The sequence below is a fragment of the Vombatus ursinus genome, unplaced genomic scaffold (genome assembly GCF_900497805.2).
Source record: "Vombatus ursinus unplaced genomic scaffold, bare-nosed wombat genome assembly UNPS02014785.1, whole genome shotgun sequence".
NCBI classification, from domain to species: Eukaryota; Metazoa; Chordata; class Mammalia; order Diprotodontia; family Vombatidae; genus Vombatus; species Vombatus ursinus.
In genome coordinates this window covers 14,560,739-14,579,247 of record NW_020954563.1, presented here as the reverse complement: position 1 = coordinate 14,579,247, position 18,509 = coordinate 14,560,739, and the positions used below count along the sequence as shown (strand labels likewise).

At 35.2% G+C, this 18,509-nt stretch overlaps 1 protein-coding gene across 6 annotated transcripts in view; it reads left to right on the top strand.

Moving 5' to 3' along the window:
* NSD1 (nuclear receptor binding SET domain protein 1) overlaps window positions 1–18,509 on the top strand; it is a 132,464-nt gene that overhangs the window by 62,586 nt on the left and 51,369 nt on the right. For all 6 annotated transcript variants that reach the window (XM_027867280.1, XM_027867276.1, XM_027867275.1 and 3 more), the window contains 3 exons: window positions 6,755–6,879; window positions 6,991–7,258; window positions 8,048–8,157. In XM_027867280.1, coding sequence (XP_027723081.1) covers window positions 6,755–6,879; window positions 6,991–7,258; window positions 8,048–8,157 — 503 coding nt within the window. The remainder of the gene's footprint in view (window positions 1–6,754; window positions 6,880–6,990; window positions 7,259–8,047; window positions 8,158–18,509) is intronic.

Genomic DNA, 18,509 nt, shown 5'->3' with positions numbered 1-18,509 from the left:
GCACAGTTTGGTGGCCTGTGGGCATAGTTTGCTCTCCAGAATGGTTGGATCAGTATACAACTCTAGCAACAGTGTATTAGTGTCCTAATTTTTCCACATTCTCTCCAACATTTATCTTCTTCCTTTTTTGTCATATTAGCCAATCTGATAGGTGTGAGGTGGTACCTCAGAGTTGTTTTAATTTTTAATTTTCTAATCAAAAGTGATTTAGAGCACTTCTTTATAGGCCTGTAGAGAGCTTTGATTTCTTCATCTGAAAACTGCCTCTTCATATCCTTTGACCATTTATCAATTGGGGAATGGCTTGTATTATAAATTTAACTCAGTTCTCTATATTTGAGAAATGAAGCCTTTATCAGAGATTGTTGTAAAGATTGTTTCTCAGCTTTCTGCTTTCCTTCTAATCTTGGTTGCATTGGTTTTGTTTGTATAAAAGCTTTTTAATTTAATATAGTCAAAATTATATATTTTTACATTTTATAATGCTGTCTATCTCTTGTTTGGTCATGAATTCTTCCCCTCTCCCTAGATCTGACAAGTAGACTATTCCTAACATATTGTAGGATTCTGGTTTTTGATCTACTCTGCTATTGCTTCCGTTCTATGGGCGAGTTCATCCCATTCATATTCACAGTTATGATTACTACCTGTGTATTTCCCTCCATCCTATCCTTCCTCCTGTTTGTGTTCTCTCTCCTTTACCCTTTCCTTCCTCATCAGTGTTTTGTACCTCCCCTGATTTGCCCTCCCTTCTGTCAGTCCCCAGGCCCCCCCCTTACTTGATCTCCTCCCCTTCAACCTGTCAGGTAAGATAAATTTCTATATTCAGCTGATTGTGTATATTATTCCATCTTTGAGCCAGTATTGATGAGAATAAGGTCCAAGCAATGCTCATTACCCACCCTCCCATTTTCCCTTTCACTGTAATAGGTCTTTTGCAGTCTTTTGCTCTTTGAATTAGTGGTTGTTATGTAAATTACTTCTCCCTGGCTGCTTCCAGGATATTCTCCTTGACTATGAACCTCTGAAGTTTGATGACTGTATTTTAAGGTAAGTTAAAATTGAGGTTTCTTTCTTTCTGTGTTCTGCATTCTTTGTTTCCATTATTTCCAAAAAGTTTTAATTTTCTTGTATTGTTTTCTGGAATGTGATAGTCATACACTTTTTTTCCTTTGGACTTTTCTGAAGATCAATAATGCTGAGATTATCTCATGAAATCTTCAAAGAACCCATGTCTCTTAAGACCATTGATCTTTTCCGATTACTTTTTTCCCTCAAATTTTTTTTGAGGTGAGGGGTGCTGGATATCTAGGCTTTCTCCATCCCAACCTTATTTTTTTTTCTCCCCTGAGTTAATGTTAAATCCATTGGCAGCCTTTAATAATTCCACAGCTGTAGTGTAAAACTACATGTTGACAGTCATTATAGCTAGGTGGCACAATGGGTAAGAATACCTGACTTGGAGTCAGGAAGACCTGAGTACAGATCCTACCTTAGATGTTTACTGTTTTTGTGATCCTGTACAGTTGCTTTATAGAAATATGAGATCATCTTCTGATTATGCCTTCAAATGTTTTGCTTTATTTTTTTATTCTTCCATTTCTGCTTTTCTCATTATACCTGAGCCACTTGGCTCTTGAGAAAGTCTACCATTTCATTGAGATTTTCAACCATCTTTCTTACCTAGTCAGTTCCAATTGTTTATCTTGAATTCTTTCAGCAATCTTATTTTCAATCTCATAGCTTCCAGGCCTTCTGTATCTAATATTATGAATTTAAACCGTCTTGTGTAGGGATTCAGTGTTCCATAGTTTTAGTTGTAGCAGTCCTGTTTTTCCTTTTTTTATAGCATTTTCTCCAGTCTTTTGTCCCATAGTATTTGTTCATTGAGGTCCGTTTTGTTTTGTTTTTTCAGCTGATTTCTTTGCTAATTCTACAGATTTCCCTGTGGAGTCATCCCCTTCCCATTCCCCCACCCCCTGCTTTATTTTTTTTTAATTTTGTCATGTGGTATAGATTAGGTAGATTTAGTCATGATCATCCTTCATTTTGCCACAAGTCTCCCTTGCTTTACTTTTTAAAATAATCTTCATATATTACCTCCACCTTATACTCCATGAGCCTACCTTTAAAAATCAGTTGGAAAGAGGCATTGTGGTATGGTGGATAGAGGATTGACCTTGAAATTAAAGTATTGTAATTTCAAGTCCTAGTTTTATGACCGTAGGCTGCTAGTTAGTCATTTAAACTTTCGGTGTCCTCAGGTAATTCTGAGTCTAAGACTTTAGTTTTATAAGATTTTTAAGTTTTATAAGTTTGTTTATCTGCCTTGGTAAGGGAGAATTTTTCCTCCAGGAATAAAATCACCGGTCTGTACCAAAGGGTTAGACTGGATGATATCTAACATTCATGGAATCATAAATTGGTAGAAGTGGAAGTCATCTTAGAGATCATGTAGTTCAGAGGTATCTAACATGCAGCCTAAAACACTCCCCTGCAAACCAGAATAAAATGTTATTGGGAGATATTTAACAAAATTAATTAAATTGTTTATGTCCAGTCATTCAGTTGTGTACAATTCTTTGTGACCCCTGTGGACCATAGCATATCACTATTGTCCATGGGGTTTTCTTGGCAAAGATACTAGAATGGTTTGTCATTTTATTCTTCAGTAACAAAATAAAATATAATAAAACATAGATAATGTTATTATGTGGTTTTCCAAGTTAATATGCACCTGGAGGGATCACTGCCCTCGTTTCTTTTTGAGTTTGATACCACTGGCCTAGTTCATAGGTTCATAAACTTCTTTTGTGTCGTGGACTCTTTATGGAAGTCTATGGACTGCCATGTTGAGTCCTTCTCAGAATAATGTTTTTTAAAAAATAAAATACTAATTATATTAGAATAGTGTTAGCTAAATATTTTTTTAAAAGAAGTCATAGACCCAAGGTTAAAGAACCCTTGATCCAAGCCAGCTTTATTATTTGTTTTTCTTTTAAAAAAAGGTCTTACTGATGTCTCTTGTCTTTTCATTATAATCATTGCCCACCCATTCTCATATTGAACTAATCAAAAGCATCTGATTGAAAAACCTTGTCTGCCCTGATGTACAGTAATCTGGTTTAGTGGGCAGCAACTTCCTTATTTTTCAAATGAACTGAATCCCTTAGGAATGACATGACTTTCAAGGTCTCTTAGCTAGTAAATGGTGTTTGGGACTTGCAACCCAGATCTCCTGGCTCTAAGACCATTGTTCTTTCCCCATTACTTTACCTTCCTGAAAGTAGTGGTCCATGGGGGAACTAGGCTCTCTCTGTCTCTACTTTATTCTTTTGCTTCCCTAAGTTGGCATTGAATCCAATCTGTTCCTTTTTGTAATATTGGGAAATGTGATAGGGTAGCCTTTAATAATTATGTAGTTATAGAGTAAAACTAAATGTGTTGATAATAGCGAGGTGGCACAGTAGGGTAAGAATAACTGACTTGGAGTCAGAAAGACCTGAGTTCAAATTCCGACTCACTAGCTTTGTGACCCTGAACAAGACATTGAACCTCTCTCAAGCCTCAGTTTCTTTATCTGTAAAATTGGGGCTAACTATAGCACTTACCTCTCACAAAATTGTTGTGAGGATCAAAATGAAGTAATAGATGCTCATTGAAAATCAGTGCTATACAGTAGCAGCAACATTGTGCGATGTCCAACTTTGATAGACTTAGTTAGCTCTTATCAGCAATACAATAATCTAAGACAGTTCCAAAAGACTCATGATGGAAAATGCTATCTACGTCCAGAGAAAAACTATGGAGTTTGAATGCAGATTGAAGCATACTATTCTTTTTTTGTTTGTTTGCTTGTTTTTGTTTTTCTAATTCTAATTCTTTTACAACATGACTAGTGTGGAAATATGTTTAACATGATTGTACATGTGTAACCTGTATCAGATTGCATGCTGTCTTGAGGTGGGGAGGGAGGGAGAAAAAAATTTGGAACTCAGAATCTTATAAAAGTGAGTGTTGAAAACTGTCTTTATATGTAATTGGAAAAAAAGAAAGTAGTATTAAGTAGGGGAAAAAAGAAAAAATCAGTGTAATATAAAATCCTAGCTATTATTAAAACAAAAGTAATCAGTATGATTGACAGAAACATTGACTTCAGTGTTTGAATTGCAGAATATATAAGAAATCAATAGTTTTTGTGCTCAGCGTATGAATGTTCTTTCTAATGTAAAAATTAAGTTAGGGTAAATGGAATGAGTTTCCAGCATGGCCTTATTGTTAATTCTGGTCTTGGAGAAGAGGACAGCTTCCTGTAGGAGTAGTCTGACTGAGTAGAAAGTTGAGAAATCATATTTTGTTTCTCTTTTTCCATATTTGCAAAACTATTACTATCTGCATAATAGATAGTGGGGAAAAAAAACAATTTGCTTAAGAGTCAGACTATCTGGATTTGAATTTTGGTTCTGTGGCCATAGGCAAGCCAGTTCTCTATTTTGAGCTTCAACTCTGAAATGTTGGACATGGACTGTTTAATCTTTATATTCTTCTCTACCTCCATACTCTATAGTTCTATGACCTTTGTCCAGTCCTAGGCAAAAATCAGTATGTAGTCTAGTTTGAGCTGCTTCTAAGCAAGCACAGTACGCATGCAAGACATTCATATAAAGAAATGGATGGGTTTTACATTTGGGTCACAGTTTCATTATATGCAAAATGATAATATTTCTACTCTCTACTGACCTCACAGTGTTGTTCAGTGGAAAGTACCCTGTAAATCTTAATCTGCTGTATAAATCATTGTCACAAGTACTGCCATTGTGGAACATTTTGCTAGGATCAGAAAGACCTGAATTTGGATTCTAAGTCTGCCACTCACTAACTGTGTGACCTTGAACAAATCATTTGACCTCCAGACTTCAATTTCTTCATTTTCTGTAGTAGCCTATGATAAAACAGTTCTTATCATTTATTCCACTAGTATTTATTAAGTGTTCTATATAAGTCTTTGTCTTCTAGGTGCTGTGGAGGATATAAATAAGATGGATATGCTCTTTTGCAACTTGTAGTCTAGTAAGGGAGTTATGTCAGATGCACAAATATAATATTATGGAGTTTATGATGGGATGAGTCATAAGAAAGATACACCTTCTAAAATTTTTCTCGTGGCAGCTAGGCGGCGCAGTGGATAGAGCTCTGGCCTTGGAGTCAGGAGGACCTGAGTTCAAATCTGGCCTCAGACCAGACACTTAGTAGCTGTGTGACCCTGGGCAAGTCACTTAAACCCAATTGCCTCACCAAAAAAAGCAAAAAAAAAAAAAAATTTTTTTTTCTCTCTTGAGACTTAGTTTAAGTAGAAACCATGTATGTACTTTATGGAAGAAAGTAAGTCATACCATAAATACCTTTTCTGCCAAAGGGAATAAAAGGAGTAGAGGCAGCATACTGTGGTAGAAAGAACACTGGATTTGGAGTGAGACAATATTTAATTTAAGTCTTGGGTCTGCCACCTATTTGTTCTGTGATTTTGATATCATGTAGATGTCCAAGAAAAAGCCAATTGCCTCAATTTTCTCTTATGTAATTAAGGGAGTGGGATTATGTAGCTATATATTACAGTCTTTTCTAAATATAGAAATAGTAATTTTAAAATACATTTTTGGTTGCCTTTTGTATTTCACTGTCATTTCTGGGAATTGAGGGAACACCTTTGTAGTTATTGAATAGGACCCAAAGATTTAGATCTGGAACAGGCTTCCAAGGTCATCTACTCCAACTCGCTTCATTTTATAGAAGAGGACACCGAAGTCTAGAAAGGTCAGGATTCTTGCCCACATTGCACAGGTGTGAAATGAGCAAGCTGACATTTAAGCACAGGACCTCTGACTCCAAATTCAGTGCCCTTTCTACTCTATGGTCTGTCCTATTGTAGATTGTAACATTTTGTTAGGCTTAACTTTTTGCTTGGTGATTAAGGAACTTCAATTTGTGACCCTGGGCAAGTCGTTTAACTTTTCTCGGTCTCTTTCCTCATCTGTAAAATGGAGATAATAATAGCACCTACCTCACAGGGTTGTGGAATAGACTTATTTTAAACATTTTCATTTATGTTGAATAAATTGAAAGGGTATTTCAGTAATTTTTTTTTTCTAGTTTCAAGGACTTAAAAGTAAGCTTTACTTGACTCGATTGAATAATTTTCAAACAAGGCAAATCAACATCTTGGGTTATGGAGTTAGTTACATGCACTTTTAACAAAAGCATTTCAAGATTTCTTACCATTTATCTTGGTGTAAACTCAATCTTGAAGAAACGGCCACTTTAAGTAAAAGCATCCTGCTTCATCATGTCTTAAAATAGGTGTTATTTCATCATTTTGGGTACTTCTTCCACTAAGCATAACTTTGTAATCCTTGCAACTTTCTAGTAGTTAGTTTCATTGAATTGCTGTTGCCAAAAAATTTATCACCTTTCAACTTTATATGATGTACTTATCTGTGTTGGTTTTCATACAGTAGGATAGGATGTCACTGAAAGTTTTTATAGCTTGTTAGGAACTGCCACATTTCTTGTTTTACCTTCAAGAATAAAGGTTTTTGTAAAGGAAAAATATCACAAGTATGTTAATACCTTAGAGAGCAACTTGAAAATTAAGGAGAATGTTTACATGCTTTGAGGAATACAGAGTACTAGGCCTTTCTCTAGCTTGTTGCCCCACTGCTGTTCAATATTGATTCTTCATTTTTTTTAACCTTAGTTGCACGATCAGAGAAGAAACGACTTAGGAGGCCAAGCAGATGGCTTCTGGAATATACAGAGAAATATGATCAGATATTTGCCCCCAAGAAAAAACAAAAGAAGGTGCAGGAACAGTTGTCTAAGGTGAGTATGCGTTCTTTACACCCTTTTTAAACTGTTCTTTGACATCTGCTTTCACAGTTCTTGTTTTCATCCTGTGTACTTGGTTGTTTTGGTTATTTTTATTGCTATTAGGTAAGTTCCCTAAGAGAAAATGAAACCCAGACTACACAGCGCCAATCTAGCACTGATCTCCAGAATAAGCCAGTAGAAGAGAGTTCTTCAACCAAAGAGGATCCTCCTGTCCTTGAGAGAGAGGCTCCATTTTTGGAAGGACCGATAGGTCAATCTGAACTTGGAGGTGGAAATGCAGAGTTGCCAGAACTGACCTTGTCTGTGCCAATCACACGTGAAGTTTCTTCTTGGTCTTCCCTGGATCCAGAGGAACCGTTATTGAAACCAAGTAAGGAATGCCCAGACTATGTAGAGTGGAAAGAATATTGGGTTGAGTGTCAGGAACCCTAAATTTTATTTAGTCTCAACTCTGTCGCTTACTTATCCAGTGACTTTGTGCCTGTCACTTGTGCTCTCTGAAACTCAGCCTTTATCTGTAAAATATGAGGATGTTTGAACTATGGGCTTGAGTTGTACCAATGACTTACATCAAGCCAGCTTAATAAAATGTAGTAATACATTTTTTTGAACAAGATTAAGAGATGAGGGTAAAGGACATACAGAGTTGTTATGGGTTTTGTTCATCTCAGTATTGTAGTATGTTGGGTGTATTTTTAAACATTTCTTGTCCAGTGTGAGTTGTGTTCAAATGAAAAACAGACATAGCAAAAAGGGGACAATAAAAACTTAGCACCATTGAAGAACCTGACAGCTGTATGTACTCTCTCTGGAATCATTTCAGAGTTTGGATTTCGGGGAAAGCAAATATTGTCATCGCTACTCAAAGATTGTGTTATAAGAATTTAAACACAGATATACTATAGTCTCAGTAAACAACATTGCCTTTTAAGAACTGTGTTCAGGATGTATTTATTTTTTCCATTCCTTCATCCTATATACAGGCTGGTTTGTCAGATTTTTAAAAAAATGAATTTAGAATAGATTAAATCATATGAGTATTTATGAATGTGATGTTAGATGTAAGTTGGATTTAAGTTAAAGTGCTTGAAAAACCAGTAGCTTCTACGTAGTTTTTTTTTGGTTTACATTAAACTAATAAGGAGAAATTATATTTCAGGAAATTATGAAAGTAAGCGTCAGAGGAAACCAACAAAAAAGCTCCTTGAATCCAATGATTTGGACCCTGGATTTATGCCCAAAAAGGGGGATTTGACACTCCTTAGAAAGGTATGTTGTTTGTTTTTTTTTTTAATCCTTAAAGTTGAAAGGTAATCAAATGAACTTAAAAATCAGTCTCCAAGAACAGATGAGGAAATGGCTTTCTTCCTTTCTTTGCAGAAATGTGGAATATTACATATACTCTGAGACTCACTTAATGTGTTGGTTAATAGCTGAACTGATTTTTTTCTTTTAAATTCTTCATTATAAGGAATTACTCTGGACAAGGGAGTGGTCAAAAAATATATTCAGAAATTAAGATAATATAAAAACTAAAGGAATCAACATTTAAAAGTTGAAAATCAGTCTCTAAATGCTTCTGAAAACTTTTTGTCTATCAATTTCTAAAGTTTCAATTCTGGATGTCATTTCTAATAAATAGTAAGCACTATTACTACTACTGGCAGTAAAAGAATAAGCACATAAGGTGGTGGTTGAATCTCTCACAGTAAATATGAAGAATTCATTTTCTGACATTGGATGATACCAGAGACCACAAAACGAAAATGGACAACGTAAACTCAAAAACAGACAACATAAATTCAAAAAAAGATTGTGTGAATGAATAAGTCAATGCAGCTAAATCAGAAGGATTTTCAAATACGGTTGGAGGGAATCGTTATATTAAATATCTGTATCATAAATCTTGACACCCAAAATCTCCAGAACATTGAAAATTCATAAGATTAAGAGCCCTCCCCTAGGAGACAAAAGAGGTGAAGTTTTCAAGAATAAAGAGAAGCTATCCAAAACCATGTACAATGTGATGTTCAACATCAAAAAAAATCAGAGAAGGAACAATCCTGAGGTATTATTTCCATTATCTCTCGAGCTAGCAGAGATACTTCAAAAAAAGAAAAAGTGAGAAAACTCGTTTTTAGAGGGGCTATAAAGAGGCAGACTGATTTCGCTGATGAAAAAGCTTTGAATTGATTCAGGTGTTGTGGTATTAGGTATGTTAAAAATTCATCTGCTTCTAACCAGCGATTCCACTTTAGTAAGTTATTGAAAAAAGACCAGTATATGTATAAAATGTTCACAGTAGCATTATTTAGCTTAAGAAAAATATAAAAACAAAATAGGCCTAACAATTATGGAAAGGCTAAAATCACATGATAGAATTTAAATGTAATGTGATATTAGTATGCTGTAAGGAATGACGAATGTTAATGAATTTAGACTTAGGAGGACGTAGATAAAGTGATCCAGAGTGAACAAAACACAGTCAATAGAAAAGTGTGTCTTAATGACAAGAGTATAAATAAAGTTAACTTGTAGAGAGTCTCCCAGACCTACCTGTCCAAAAAAAAAAACAAAAAACTGAAAAAACTGATCATTTTTAGTACCATGTTATCAGTTAAAGGCTACAACTCTCTTGATGATAGATTGTAAACTTTTTTAGGGCATATACTTTGTAAGGAGAAGAGTATAGTTAGGATAATTGGCAAATGTGTTGTGTCAAAATAAACCGTCGGTAAATTCTTTAAAATGTATGTAGTTTTAGTTGGTGTCTTTTGTTTTTGTTCTTAACCCTCTTCACTTCATTGATTCTTGTATTTCTTTGTCTTCTTTATATGTCATTTCTTAGTTTCAATAATAGGAGCTGACATATGGTGCTTTAAAGTTTGCAAAATACTTTACACATATTGTTTCTTTTGATCCTTACAACTATCTTGTGTGGTGGTTGCTGTTACCACCCAGTTTTAGAGATGAGCAAACTGAGTGACTTTTTTAGGGTCACACAGCTACTAAGGGATGATGAGTATTGGAACTCAGTCTTGCCTGGCTCTCTTCACTATACCACCTAGTTGAAATAGTTCATTATATTTGTATTTCATTAATTGTTCAGTCATTTCCCATTTCACAATGGTTATTTCCTGATTTTTGCTATTGTGAGTGGGTATGAGACACTTTCAAACAGGTTTTCTTCCCCTCATCTATAACACTGTCTATAACACTCTGATTCATGTTAACTCAAGTATCAAGATCAATGGATCAAAGAGAATAAATAGTTCTGTTATTCTTATTACATAATCTTGTTTTTATGATCAGGATAGTGTTACGAAAGCATCCAATACTTTAGTTTTGTCATTTAGTGACAAACGTTGAAAAATTACTGAAAACAATAGAAAGTTGTTTACTAAATTTTTTATGTAGAGGGTCCTGGTAACTAACTGACTTTGTGGATGAAACATATTACCTATTTAATGTGAATGCAAGGTCGGAAATGTAGTTGTGGAATTTTTAGGTTTTTGTTCAAAACAGTAATTTCTTCCTGAGACATGAAACATGTGCATGTGTTGCTGTTACTGTTATCTTCTGTTTGTGCACATGATCCTATTTGATCATCATGACCCTTTGTAGTAGGAAAATTGCAAAAGGGGCGATATTGGTATAATACTGGAGGAGTACTTTCTCTGGGGTCAGACAAGCACTCTGATAGTTTGTTACTTATATGACCATGGCCCAAGTCACATCATCTCCTTGGGTTTCAAAAATGGGAAGATTAAAATAAATGGTCTTTTAAGTGCCTTCAAGCTCCAAATTTATGATCCTAAATAGTTTATTTAGGTGGTAAGTGGTTAGAGAAATTGAGAAACATTAGTCTAGAAGCTTTTACTGTTCTGAAAGCTTAGTGCTGTTTTCTTTTAAAAAGACAAAAAATTGGCACCTTACTTAAGTAAGCAAATCCAGGGACAGCTAGATGGTGCAGTGGATAGAACTCTGGCCTTGGAGTTAGGAGGACGTGAGTTCAAATTCGATCTCAGACACTTGATACTTACTATCTGTGTGACCTTGGGCAATTCACTTAACTCCGATTGTGGTTCCCCCCCCCCCCAAAAAAAAACCATGTCCACAAAAGTAATGCACACAACCACAGGTCTTTATAGGTAATGTTCTACACCCACAGATTCCCCACCCCTCCTAAAAAAGGGTGGGGGGGGGTGGTAGGGAGTTCCTTGTTTCGTTTTCTCAACTCTGGGGCTACACTTGGTGATTTAGAATTACTTATCCTTGTGTTTTTGGTTTGTTTGTTTTGTTCTTTCTACTTACATTATTGTTGTCAATGTGTATATTGTTTTCCTTCTGCTTACTTCACTTTGCATCATATAAATTCATATATAAATTTTTTCATTTTTACCTGACTACTTCATGTTCATCCTTTATTATGACTGGGTAATATTTTATTAGGCAGCTAGATGGTGCAGTGGATAGTGCCAGGCCTAGAGTCAGGAAGACTTATCTTCCTGAGTTCAGATCCAGCCTCAGACACTGCTGTTTGACCCTAGTCACGTCACTTAACCCTGTTTGCCTCAGTTTCCTCATCTGTAAAATGAGCTGGAGAAGGAAATAGTAAACCACTCCAATATCTCTGCAAAGAAAATCCCAAATGGGATCACTGGGAGTTGGATACAACTCAAATGACTGAAGAACAATATTCATTTCTTAGGGTACAATAGTATTTCACTCCATTCATATATCATAATTTGTTCAGCCACTTCCTGATTTTCTAAAACAGAGAAGTCAAACCTGTAGTCCCAGCCACAACACTCCCAAGTATACCCCAACTAGATTATAATGTAATTGACAAATATTTATCAAAATAAATAGTGTTATATTTTAAAACTAAGTCATTATGCAGCCCACAGGGCTTTTCCTGGTTTGTTTCAGTTAACAGTAAGGTTCATCAGTCTCCATTTCCCCTACCCCTTCCTTCATATTTGTCTTCTCACACACCCCAATTATGAGAATCTATTACAATGTTTAAATAAATTTACCTTTTGAAATTTTTCAGAACCCTTACTTCACATTCCTGCTTAGCTCTGATCTTCTCATCAGAAATACTTGAAAGTCCTTTAGTCTATTAAAGTCCTGTTTTTGTCTTTGTTTCTCCCTGGAAGGTGATACTCACCTTTGCGGGGTCAGTTATTCTTAGTTGTTAATTTCTCTTTTGCCTTTTGGGATGTTGTATTCCAAAATTTCATCTCATTTATTGTAGAAGCTGCCAGATTTCATATGATTCTGACAGTAGATCCTTGGTACTAGAACTGCTTCTTTCGGGATGCTTAAATTATTTTTCCTTTGACTTAGGGGTCAGGATTCTGGCCATGGCATTCTTAGGACTTTTTTCCTCAGGGCTTCCTTTGAGGAGGTATTTTGATGGATTCTTGCCATTCCTTAGGTTCTAATAGATCTGGATAGTTTTCATGGATGATTGCTGAAAATATAGTATGCAGGCTTTTTTTCTTTTTAAATCATAATTTTCAGGATATCCATTTAAATTCTCTTGACCTGTTTTCTAGGTCAGTAGTTTTTGATAATCAGATTATTATTATGTTTTTGTCTTTTTTCAGTCTTTTGATTTTGTTTTAATATTTCTTGCTATCTCTTGGAGTCACTGATTTCTCTTTGGTATATTCTTGTTTTCAGGGAGTACATTTGTTGGGCATATTTTACCACTTTCTCTTTTAAGTAAATTTTATATTCTCCTTCCAATTCTTTTAGAACTCTTTTAGAGTGTTAATTCATTTTTTATCTCTTCTAGGTGTTCAGGTAGTCTTGGAAAATTCAGTTTCTCCTTTTAGTCTCTGCTTGAAGTTGTGGAATTACTCTTGTTTTTATGAGGTTTACTCATCTCTCCAGTTTTAGTTCCTGAGTTAGGAATTAAATTCCCAATTTATGAGGTGGAAAAAGGGAATGTGAAGGACAGAGCCAGGATTAGACTGCTCCCTGCTTCCTTTTGTTTTGGGTGCTCAACTTAGTTTTACATTGGGTTCTCTAGGTTTTTGCACTAACTTCTACTTTCTCAGGATCAGACCTTCACCTCCTGGAATCAGGTCTTCTGTGTCTTTGAGGTTCAGAGCTCTGCATGTTCAGAGCCCTCCCCGGTCTCTTGGTCAGAAGGTTAGATACCTTAGAGCCTTTGTTCCTGGGGTGTTGTGATGTGAGAGCTACGGTGCCATTCTGATAAGCAACACAAATTATGTTATATTCCTGCCCACTGCTACTTCACAGGACTTGTAAGTTCATGTTGGGGCTTTGTCAGGAGAGACCCTGACTCTCGCGGCCTCTAAATATGTAGACTTTCAAGTTATTATTCCCTGTCTCTTACTGTTATGAGCTTACCTTGCTAGAGCAGCTGTCTTTCCTGTTGTCCATGGGTTTTTGGCTGTCTTTTTGGCAAATGTGGATGTCACTTTTTTGGGGTGGATGTCATTTACTTTAGTTTGTCACTGTATTTCTTAGTCAGTAATCAGTCTTACACGTTACAGTTTTGCTTCTTTTTTCAGGCAACCATCTTGACAGGAATTCCTTTCCCATGGCTTCTCAGAGCATATCCTTTGTTACTGTCTATTTCATATCTTATATTTCCTGAGTGTACCCGGAATAGTTTTTCCTCATTACCTTTTATTGTTCCCATCTTCTCAAATAGCCTTCCCTGCAAGATCTAGCTATTGGCAGTGTAAGAATGAAAAGGAAAAAAATAGAAGAGATGCAGAGACATTAAATGTGACTTGTGCAAAGCAATAGTAAGTAGGTTGGGTTAGAGATGAAGTGGTAGTTTAATTAGGAGAATTTTACAGTAATGATAGAAATGTGGGACTTGTGGTCGGGGTAACTGAATGAATAGTTTCATAAATGGAATGGGTCTTTATTGGATAAAAGGGCTGAACGAGAAGAAGGAACTCCTTTGGTTACCTTTAATAATGAACGACCCTTATTGCCTTTCCTTGTACTCCTCCTTTACATTTTCCACACTCCTGAAAACTGAACTATTCTTGAGCCTTTTTTTGTCTAGACTTTGAGTTTTCACATTGTTGCTCACAGCTTGCCTTTTTCCTGGAAACGTCTACCAGCACTGTTTCCCAGCTTCCTTCTTCTTTATTAATGTTTGGATTTGAAGAATGACCCAAATTACAAGGAGTAGATTTCATGCTACACAACTCTGCCAGTGTCTAAGGACATAGGACTGGGTATCAGATTTTGTACAGGAACAAGAAATAGAATAGAGGCTTAGTTTGGAGGACAAGATCTAAGCTAACAGATGTTTGGTAGAGCATGAGGAAGATTAAATGTTTTTGCATGTAGTCTTGTAATCTGGCCCGAGTTGCCTCGTAACTCTCCTTGTTAATAGTTACACTGATAAATTGTGAGACAAATTAGATAGTTATGAAACAACCAACCTTCTCTGGATATTGGGGCCTTTTATGGAGTTTTTCAAAACCTGTCAAACTGTCCAGTGATAACTAGGTTATGGAAGGTAGTTTATGGAAATCCGGTGACCTGGCCAATTAGAAAGAACAGAAGGAAGACCTAGAACTGTCAGTGTTAAGATGTACAAATCACTTTATAACTCTACATCTCCATTTATTTAGCTATAAAAATGGGAGTAATAATATTTATATTACCTAGCTCATAGGATTTTTATATTACCATCATCAGCAATTGGGCAGTCATTGGAGAGAGTTTTCCTTAGCCAGGACCTACCCCAAAAGTGCTCTTCTGATAAAAGCTCCAAAGCTTTCTTAGTATTCTTAGTTATTTAATGTAATTTATCATTTTCATTAACTGATGAGAAGAGAAAGCTGAACATTTGCTATCTTGTTTTCTAACCTTAGTATCATAAGTATTTGTCTGAATTCAATATTAGTTCAAATATAAGCACTACCTTTTTCCTTGTAAGACAATGGTATTGTTTATAATTGGTATTATCTTATATCATCTATCCCCATCAGTTATCTTTAAAGAACAGAACCAAAAAAACTTTTGTTGGTATTATTTGTTTTGATTTCACTATCACTTCTTGATTACTTTCTAGATTGTCTCAGGCCCAACTCAAAGGATTGAACACCCCCACCCCCTACCCCGCCCTATTCACAAAGAAAAACAGTTAAGCAGAAGCAACCAGTACAAAGGTCCCATGTGACTATGTATGCAACATTATGCTCTGGTAATTTGAAGCATTCTTTCATGTGGTTGTAAATACTTTGCAGTTCTTTTGAGAACCCTTTGATCATATCATTTGACCACTTATCTATTGGGGAATGGCTATTAGTCTTACATATATGTATTAATTGTTTATATATCTTGTTCAACTCTTAGAGAAATTTGATGCAAAGGTGTTTTCCCCATCCATCTTCTTTCTTTTTTATTCTAGGTGCATCAACTTTGTGCAGAAGCTTTTCATTTTCTAGCAAAGTTATTTATTTTATCTTATATAGTTGCCTCTATTCCTTATTTTTAAGAAAATATCTCCAACCCATAGCTCTGAATAGAATATGATCTATTTTTCTTTTTTGTGTGTGTGTTGTATGGTCTTTATAACATTATTTGTCTGTTTAGAATATATTGTGGGGCAGCGAGGTGGCGCAGTGGATAGAGCACCAGCCCTGGAGTCAGGAGGACTCAGTTCAAATCTGGCCTCAGACACGTAACACTTACTACCTGTGTGACCCTGGGCAAGTCACTTAACCCCATTGTGCACCACCCTCCAATAAAATTAAAAAAAAAAATTTTTTTAAATAATTAGAATATATTGTGGAATATGGTATATAAGGCAGTGTGGTATAAGCCTAATTTTTGTCCTGACTCCTTTCTAGTTTTCCCAGTTTTTATTAATTGAAGAATTCTTGCCAAAGTAATTTATGTTTTCTAGGTCATTAAGTTTGTTGTTTCTGTTTCTCCCCTGCCTAGCCTGTTCCATTGATCTGCTTCTGTTTTTTTAACCAATACCGGATGGTCTTAATGACTGCTGCTTTATAATAAAGTTTGAGGTCTGGAAGTGTTGTTCTTCCTTCATCATTTCATAAATTCCCTTGATATTCTACACCTTTTATTTTTCCAAATGAATTTTTGTTATTTTATTAAAAGTTATGTCAAGGTATCCCTTTGATAGTTTAATATCGCATTAAAACTGTAAATTAGCTTTAGTAGCATTGTTATTTTTATTTTGGCACAGCTAAGTCATGATCACTGAATGTTCCTTCAGCTATTTAAGTTCTTTTTTTCTTTAAGGAGCACTTTGTAATAGAATCTATACAAGTATTTTGTATACTTCAGTAAATTGATCCCCAGATAATTTATGCATTTTGTAGTTGTTTGGAATAGCATTTCCCTTTCTATTACTGCCCCTTGAGTTTTATTAGCTATTGATATTTGAGGGTTTATTTTGTGGCTTGCAACTTGGCTGAAACTATTAATTTTCTCAATTAGTATCTTTGAAGATTCCCTAAGATTTTTTTAAGCAAATCATCATGTCATCAGCATACAGGAAAGGTTTTATCTACTCCTTTACCTTGATGCTTTTAATTTCTTTTTATTTTTGTCAGTTCTTCTAGAACTCTATGAAATTAATGAGGGGGAAGGAGAGTAGGCATCCTTGCTTTACTCTAGTATTTACTGGGAAAGCTTCTAGTGTATCCCTATTGCATATGATGTTGCCTTTATTTTTAAATAGATAATTTTTATAAAAATCCCTTGATGCCAATACTTTGTGGGGATTTTAGCATAAATGTCTTTTTTTTTTTCCATCTATCAAGATAATCGTGAGATTAGTTGTTTGGTTTTTAATATTATTATATTGATTGTTCCCCTAACATTGAACCATCTTTGCATTCCAGGTATAAATCCGGTTTGGTCATGATGATTTCTTCAATGAATAATTGTAGTCAGTTTGATGAGATTTTATTTAAATTTTTTGAAACACTATTCATTAATTATATTGTCTCTAATTCTCCTTCTGTGTTTTATCCTTCCTTGTTTTAGTGATTAATACATTTCTCTCATAAAAGTATATGAGTGTTCCCATAGTTCTTCCACCCATTGACCTCCAATTTATTGTTCATCTTTTCCAATTTGCAATTTTCTAATTATCATTGATGTGGAACATGTTAATAGCATCACACATTTAGAGTTAGAAAGGATCTAAGAGGTTGTCTATCCTATTTTACAGATGAGTCCCAACAAGTTAAATGATTTACCCAAGGTCATACAGGTAATCAGTAAAAGAAATAAACTTTGAACTATGATCTCCTGACTTCAAATGTAGTGTTAACACTAGATTATATACTGCCTCTATTTTCACATGGTCATCTCTATTTTGCAGCTTTTTAAATCTTTCAGTAACTTTTGATTATCTCTAATGGAATGGCCTTTAGTCATGTATTGTGTCCATTCACTTTATATTTTAGATATCACTGGTAGTTAATGCAAAGGGAGTTGTGTGTGTTTGTTTTATTTTGTTTGGCTACTATTAAATTTCCCTTATTTTCCCTTTATTGATTTTTTTTTCTTGGAGAAGCTTCTTAACTCAAAATTATATGAATGTTCCTGTTATCCCATAGTTCTTCTCACATTGACTTCCCTTTTGTTATTCATTTTTTCCCAATTTGCAATTTTTTTATCAGTGATGTGGAACACAACCCTACTTTAAGGGGTCGTGTAGTTGACCTTGGATAAGGCCCTTTCATCTCTAAATCTATGATGCTAAGTTGTCTATTTTGGAGTTTGTGATCACTTCTACGCCAGGTTTTGAGAAGAATCTCTCCTGCTAAACCCCACCCTTATAATTATGAAAAGAAAAAATCCTTTTCTCCTTGGTTTGTTTTGTGGTATGAGCTTTTATATTCTTAAGGAATATACATTTGGAATGGTATGATATGTAAAATATTGGTCTACTTTGTAATTATTAAACTGTTTTACAGTTTTCTAGCTGCTCTTGTCAAATAGAGAGATATTCCCCCAATAATTTGTGTTCTTGGCTATTATTTTTGATTTTCTGCTTCTTACTTAATGTAACACAGATTTACCTTTCTGTTTAAAAAAAAAATCAGTACCCAGTGGTGGTTTGTTTTTTTTTTTTTATGATATATACATATTTTGGGGGGGGGTTAGGCATTGGGGTTAAATGAGTTGCCCAGGGTCACACAGCTAGTAAGTGTTATGTGTCTGAGGCCAGATTTGAACTTGGGTCCTCCTGAATCCAGGATCAGTGCTCTATCCGCTGCGCAACCTAGCTGCCCCAGTACCTAGTGGTTTAGATGATAACTTTTTCATAATACAGTTTGGGGCCTAGTAAAGCTAACCTTTTCATTCCTAAATATTGGAAAGGATTCATTTGACAGAAACACTTATAATCAGAAATAAATGGTTTGATACCCAAACTAGCAAGAGAACAAGATCCTAAAGCCCAATTTAACAGAGGAATATTGATGAAAAATCCTTGCAATGCAATAGCAGTTTGCTCAGAAAATAATTCATTTTGACCGAGTTTGGGTTTGTTATGGGGGGTGCAAGCTTCCGCATTAGGAAATAGCCTAATTAATCCTAAAAACAAAGAAACACCGAAAGCCATTCAAGGA